This window comes from Equus asinus, chromosome 22 (genome assembly GCF_041296235.1).
Source record: "Equus asinus isolate D_3611 breed Donkey chromosome 22, EquAss-T2T_v2, whole genome shotgun sequence".
Taxonomy (NCBI): Eukaryota; Metazoa; Chordata; class Mammalia; order Perissodactyla; family Equidae; genus Equus; species Equus asinus.
This window is the reverse complement of record NC_091811.1, coordinates 14,310,781-14,316,780: the sequence shown is the minus strand read 5'-3', so window position 1 is coordinate 14,316,780 and position 6,000 is coordinate 14,310,781. Positions and strand designations below refer to the sequence as shown.

Sequence of the window (6,000 nt, the reverse complement as noted above, 5' to 3'; positions counted from 1 at the left end):
TAGTCAAGCAGGAATAGCCTGATTAAATACCGAAATGTCTTTAATGTGAAAGGCTGTCCTTCAAAACAGAACGGCTTTAGATATTCTTACTGCATCCCAAGGTGGTACATATACAATTATTCAGACTGAATGCTGTGTTTTTGTACGTGATGAATCTTCCAATGTGTCATCTCTGCTAAAGCACATGAAGGAGCAAATGGATGCCTTATGTGAATCCTGCATCCACTTTGATTTATTTGGTTGGCTCCCTTTTCAGTATCAGTTCCCTTTTTCGATCCAGATTGGAATTCCTATTTCTATTATTTATTGGAATCCTTGTACTGTTCATAATATTCAAACTAATTGTTGTTTTCTTTACTCAGTGTTGTAAGAGTAGCATACAAACTAGAGTAATGATTGCTCAATGGCTTGAGACAGTTGATCTATCTTACAACCCTGGACAAATTTCCTTTTCTGATAGGGACTATGACTAAGAATTCATTTAAGACTAATCCTTTCAAAAATGCTGTTATTATCGTTACTGTACTTGTTCTATAACCATATACAATGTAAATGCAAGGTGTCATAGAAAAGCACATATGCAATGTTTGTGCAGCAATCTAAATTAATTACATAACGTATGAAATGCTTCCTCTGTTAAGAAATATACTTCATGCTTGTCCACTATTTCCCCCCAACACGGATGACTAGGCAAATCATGAGATAAAAGCCTAGCACCGAGGGACATGATGGACCCAGGGCAGGCAGCAACCACCCTGGCGCCGAGGGACAATGTTTTGATCATCAATGCTTTCTATCGAAAGATTAGAGATCAAAAGGGGAAAATGACAAATAAAAATGGCAAGCAATAGGATATATTGGAGAATATGAGGAAGCCATTTGGTATAAACCTAATTCGGCCTGACCTTGTCTTTCCAAAAGGGCCTGACCTAGGCCATTGAGCATGCATTGTATATCTGCTTTAGAGATTCCCTATGGCAAGAGCAAAAGGCCCTTGAGGTAAAGGTGCAACTTCCCTCCCCCTCCCAACGTTGGAGTCTCCTTAAGGATTAAGCATCTTTCCTTAGGCTAGAAACTGATTGCTGCGCTCACCTGTGACGGCCCAGCTCTAGACAATGGACTTGCCTCCTGCTACGCCCTCCAAGATAGCAGACCCACTACCTGCTGTGCCCATCAAGCGCTGTGCCGACAGGGCAATCTTGTGACTATTGTGGGAGGGACATTTCAATCATATGTAAAGCACCCTCTTTGGGGGTATATAACCACTCAGTACACCTCATTTCTTTGGTGCCCTTTCTTCCTTTGGGAAGAAATGCCCCGGGCCATGGTCCTCAGATTTCAGCTCAGAATAAACTCACCCAAATTTTCATTTACAGATTGGTTATGGATTATTTTCGTCGACAAGACAGTCTGCTGGTAGTGGAGAGGATGGCTGGAGGTGGGTGGAGCAGCCTGGAGTCCAGGGGGCTAGTTAGGGAAAGTGCCAATAATCCAGGTGAGACTATTGCACATTCAACCAAGCTTGGTAGCAGAGACCGCTGGAAGCCTAGGCTCAATTCTGTGAATTCCAGCCTTGGAGCAGTATTGCATGTTACTCATTTGATTTTAACATGCCGGAATGCTTTGATCCTCCACCTTCTCCATACTCTCCTGACCATTTTCCCCCTGGGAGAAAGAGCGGAAAAGAGAGCTGCACTATCACTGCTGAACGACTCTGGACCTTAATTATCTCATCTAAATCAGAGAACAATGTTGACCTGCCTGAAGGCAGAGAACTAGAATACGGAATATCCTGATGATCTTTTCAACTCCTGGAGCGAGTTTCTTTCTTTTTTGACTTTTAATTCTTCTTCAGAACTCTCCAACATCTACTCTCCCCCACCAGTTATTTCATCCTAGTTTGGGAAAAACGACTTGGGGTTCAATCTGGGGCACATATAACTTCCCCAGTGTCTCTTGGAGGTGTGGTAGAGGCTGGGAAGGAAGAGTCTTCAAATCCGACCCGGAAGAGGGACCTATGGCTGAATTAAGTGGCCATTGTCTTGGAACTAGTATCACGTCTACTCCTGTTACCTAGAGTAGGGTCGTTGTTGGCCACGAAAGGCCCTGAAGCCAAAGCCTCGGGAGTCACCCCCTGCCCGTCCCCAACAAGACCTCCCCCCCCCACCCCCGCCCCCGCAGCTCCCGTGTCTACTCGGCTTCCACTTCACGTCTGCTTGGGGAGCACCGCCAAGTGCCTGGGTGGTGCCTCAGTTTCTTTCAGTCACACGGAGTCCGGATCGTAAGGCCCATTCCTACACCCCACCCATCCCCAGTCTGAGCGAGCGCTAGTTACTATTCTCTGGCTCATCTCTTGCTGCCCCGGGGAGGCCGGAGGGGCTCTTCCCGCCTCTCTGGGCAACTCCGGGGCGGAGCCCACCTGTGCTTCGTGGGCGGGGCCGGGGCGGGACAGGTGGGTGGTGCGGGTGTGCGGTCGCGCCCTGAGCCGGGAGAGAGCTGGAGCGGGAGGAGGCGAGGGGAGCGGCGGGCAGGCGCGCACCTAGGGCAGCCGCCTTGTGGGCAGTCTGCAGGAGCGAGCGAGCGAGCGGCGGCGAGCCTGAGACCAGGAGAGGCGTGGGGAGGAGAGGCGAGCGCGAGCGCGAGCGCGGAGGACTCGGGGAGGAGGAGCCGGGCTCTGCTCCGGGAGACCTGAGCCCGGCGCGTGGAGCCTGTGCAACCCGAGGGACCCGTTGCGCGCGGAGCATGAGCCGGCGCCCGGCTGGAGAGCGGCCGGGGGAGACGGCCTCGGAGCAGCCCTGAAGCGCTGGGTTGGGACTGGGACTCCGTGCGCCCGGAGCGCTGGGCCCGGCCGGGGCGCCGGGGGCTGGGAGGGAGCAGCCCGCGCTGGCGGCGGCCACTCCGGCGCAGCGCGATGGGGAGCCCCCGGGCCGCGCTGCTCCTGCTGCTCGTGCGTCCGGTCAAGCTGCTGCGGAGGCGCTTCCGGCTGCTGCTGGCGCTCGCCCTGGTGTCGCTGGGGCTCTGGACTCTGTATCTGGAACTGGTGGCGTCGGCCCAGGTCGGCGGGAACCCCCTGAACCGCAGTAAGTAGCGCCAGGGGGCGGGGGAGGGCGCGAGGTGGGAGGAGGCAGTGCCGGTGGCTCCCGCGTTGGGGGGACCCGCCTCTCATCCTTAGCCCGGGTTTCCACCTCGTTTTCGTCTCCAGGTGCCCGGCGCCGCCCCGCTGCCTGCTCCGGGAGAGAAGTGGGGGTGGGGAGCTGCGGGGCCGGGCGCCGAATTCCCGAGCCGAGCCCTGGCCGCCAGCCGTACGGGCCGCGGCATCCTTGGGGCTGCTCGCTTCTCCCCTCGGAGGGCGACCAGGAGAGAGGCTCTCCGCCCGCCCCGTGGACTTGCTGGCCGAGACTTGGGGCGCCTCCAGCCGCGCTAGGCTGGCAGTCCCCTTGGAAGAGAGAGCGCGGTCCCCGCGCGGGCTCCTATCTATTTGTGTCTGGGATGCCCTCGGCAGTCTAGTCTCCACCGAGGCCACGCGCTCCAGTCTCCGCGGACCAAACTTTGCTCACCACCTTCTCTGCGGCTCGTTCCGTTCCCCCTCCTGCTGCGTTTTCTGCGGGTTCTTTATTTTAACCATATCCAGGAGAGCTACCTCTCCTCCCCTCCCATAGGCCACTCCCCTCCCAGCCCCTTCCTCTTCCTCGAAGCCTCCCACCTCCTCGCCAGCCGCCCGGCTCCTAGTCCTGGCCGCCCCTCCAGCTAGTTACCTGCAGCCTGCCTTGGGGACCCTACGGAATCTACTAAACTCCCCAGACCCTACTCGAGGAGACAGTGGACGGTACAGTGGACCAGGCAGTGGGTAGTTCCGACTTTTCTTTTTTAACTTAGCCAAAGCCACTTAATTTTTCTGTGCCTCAGTTTCCTTCTAGGAAATGGGGAGGGAATGGTCTGTTTCTCTTTTTACTTCAACAGGCAAGGCTATCTGAGATGGTTTTCAATTTACTACTGACGGAGCTAACAAAGTAAAACTCTGCAAGTGTCAGGGACTGTAAAAGATCAATATAATATTTGGGAAAAGGAGTGGAGAAAATCCCCAAACTACCAGGTACCCTTCCCAAGCCGGAGGGGCAGAGGTTCGTAATTCTAGCACATTGTCTCCCGTCTCTTCACCTCCCCCTTTCGGGAAACTCTGAAGGAATGACTGATGAAATTGCTGGTGAGAAGAAGCTCTGACATGTCCTGTGTCAACTCATCTGCCCAGAGTTGGGTGTGGTGCTTTGCCTCCTCCTGTGGCCAAAGAGGGGGAATTAGTAGGGTCAGTAATTTAGCTGCTTCAGGGTGGAGGTGTGTGTTTATGGAGGAACCTCTCGCTCTGTGGCAGTTGAAATAATTCTGGGCGTGTGAGTTGGGAGAGTGGGGTTCTAGTCCTGGTTCTGCCACTAACTAGTTGGGGAATCAAAGAAAAAATGGCAGCTTCTCAGGTAGAAGGAGAAAGTTGGACTAAATGACCTGCAGGATCGCTCTCAGTGTGGATACTAAGCTTGCGTGATCTCCCCTCCTTGAGCAACTAGGAGAGTTCTTCCTGCTGATAACCAAAATCTGCCTTCCCAAAGCTAGTTCCCTCGCCGAGCCTTGCTCTTCCCTCTGAAAGAGAGTGAATCTACTCTGCCATCCACGGCCACTCAGAGAGTCCCAAGTGGATGAGCCGGTTGGAGTGTGTGTAGGTGGGAGGCCCTGGGAGAGATCTCCTTTCTCTCCACCTTGGGAAATCCCTTCTCAGTGTGGCCCCCATCTTATTAATGTGGTAGCCAGTGGGATCCCCTGCACAGATGAAAAACAGAAAGGAAAGCAGTTGCTTTGTGACCCTGAAATCAGCGACCTCCCTTCCTGCACCCCCCAACACATACTTTTCCTTTACCTCAAGAGTGTTTTCTGCTCAGAGACTGGAACCGCTTTGCCATAATGATATCTCACACTCTGGCTCCCAGCCTCTGTCCCCTGTGGGCTGTCTCGTCCTTAGCCATCAATTCTTGGGTCTGTGTGGTGCCCCTCCTGGATGAGTCTAACTCTCTGACTGGGTTTCCTGATTCTTTGTTTCTTTTTCCAAACTGACCCTTCTCCAGAAAAATGCTCCCAGCTTTCTATTCCAAAATTGACTTTCTGTTTTCCTGTCATTTTTAACGAGTCCAAGCCCGGGCACTGATGGATCACTTGTTTCCTCTTCTCAGCCTCCTAGAAGCCTGAAGCGCTTGCCTCCGCTTTGCAGCGTGGCTTTTCACACTGGGCTGTCCCACTGTATTCTACGCTTCCCTTGATTTCCATTTGGAATGAGATTTAGAAGGTGGCTGTGGTTCCTGGCTCCTTGTCTTCTATTCTCTGTTTTTAAGAAGCCAGACGAGCATCAAAGTCCTCTCGTGTCCTATGGGTCTTAGTCTCAGCTCGGAGCTATTCCTCGGGGGCAGAGCAGGGGAGGAAGAAAGGTAGGAAGGGGTTGGTAGCATTCCCTTGTACAACAGCGACCAGGGTAGTAAAACTTCTCCTTCCAGGACTGTACCCGAGGCCTTGACCACAGCAACTAGAGGCCCATCTTGGCTCTGCTTCCCAACAAGCTGCCCTGCCAGCTCACTCTACCACCAGCTTTCCTGTCATCTGTAAGGCCAGCCTCTGATACCAGGACCCTTTCATTTGCCTGTCCCTCTGTGACTGGTACATTGAATGTGGTGCTGGAAGAAGTGCACGGAGAGATGGCAGTCACCAGCTCCAGGGTGGTAAAGTAATGACAGGGGAGCTTGCTTCCTGCTTCGTCTTCATGGGATAACCCAGTAGTTTAAGATATGGATGATGTGCAATTTGGGCTCCATATGTAAAAAAAGATACAACCACTATTGGAGTAACTTCAGAGAAAAGGAACCGAAACCATTAACAAACAGAAAAAGGGTCTCTTGGACAAAAGAATTAGAGTTGTTCACTCTTTAAACAAACATGCCCTTTGCATATGCCTTGAGTAAGACA

General features: G+C 53.0%; 1 protein-coding gene across 1 annotated transcript in view; it reads left to right on the top strand.

Moving 5' to 3' along the window:
* The first annotated feature begins 2,753 nt into the window (after nt 1-2,753).
* The window catches only part of B4GALNT3 (beta-1,4-N-acetyl-galactosaminyltransferase 3), a 93,147-nt gene continuing 89,900 nt past the window's right edge, over nt 2,754-6,000 (top strand). The window contains exon 1 of the mRNA XM_014841808.3: nt 2,754-3,080. Coding sequence (XP_014697294.2) covers nt 2,912-3,080 — 169 coding nt within the window. The 5' untranslated portion in view covers nt 2,754-2,911. The remainder of the gene's footprint in view (nt 3,081-6,000) is intronic.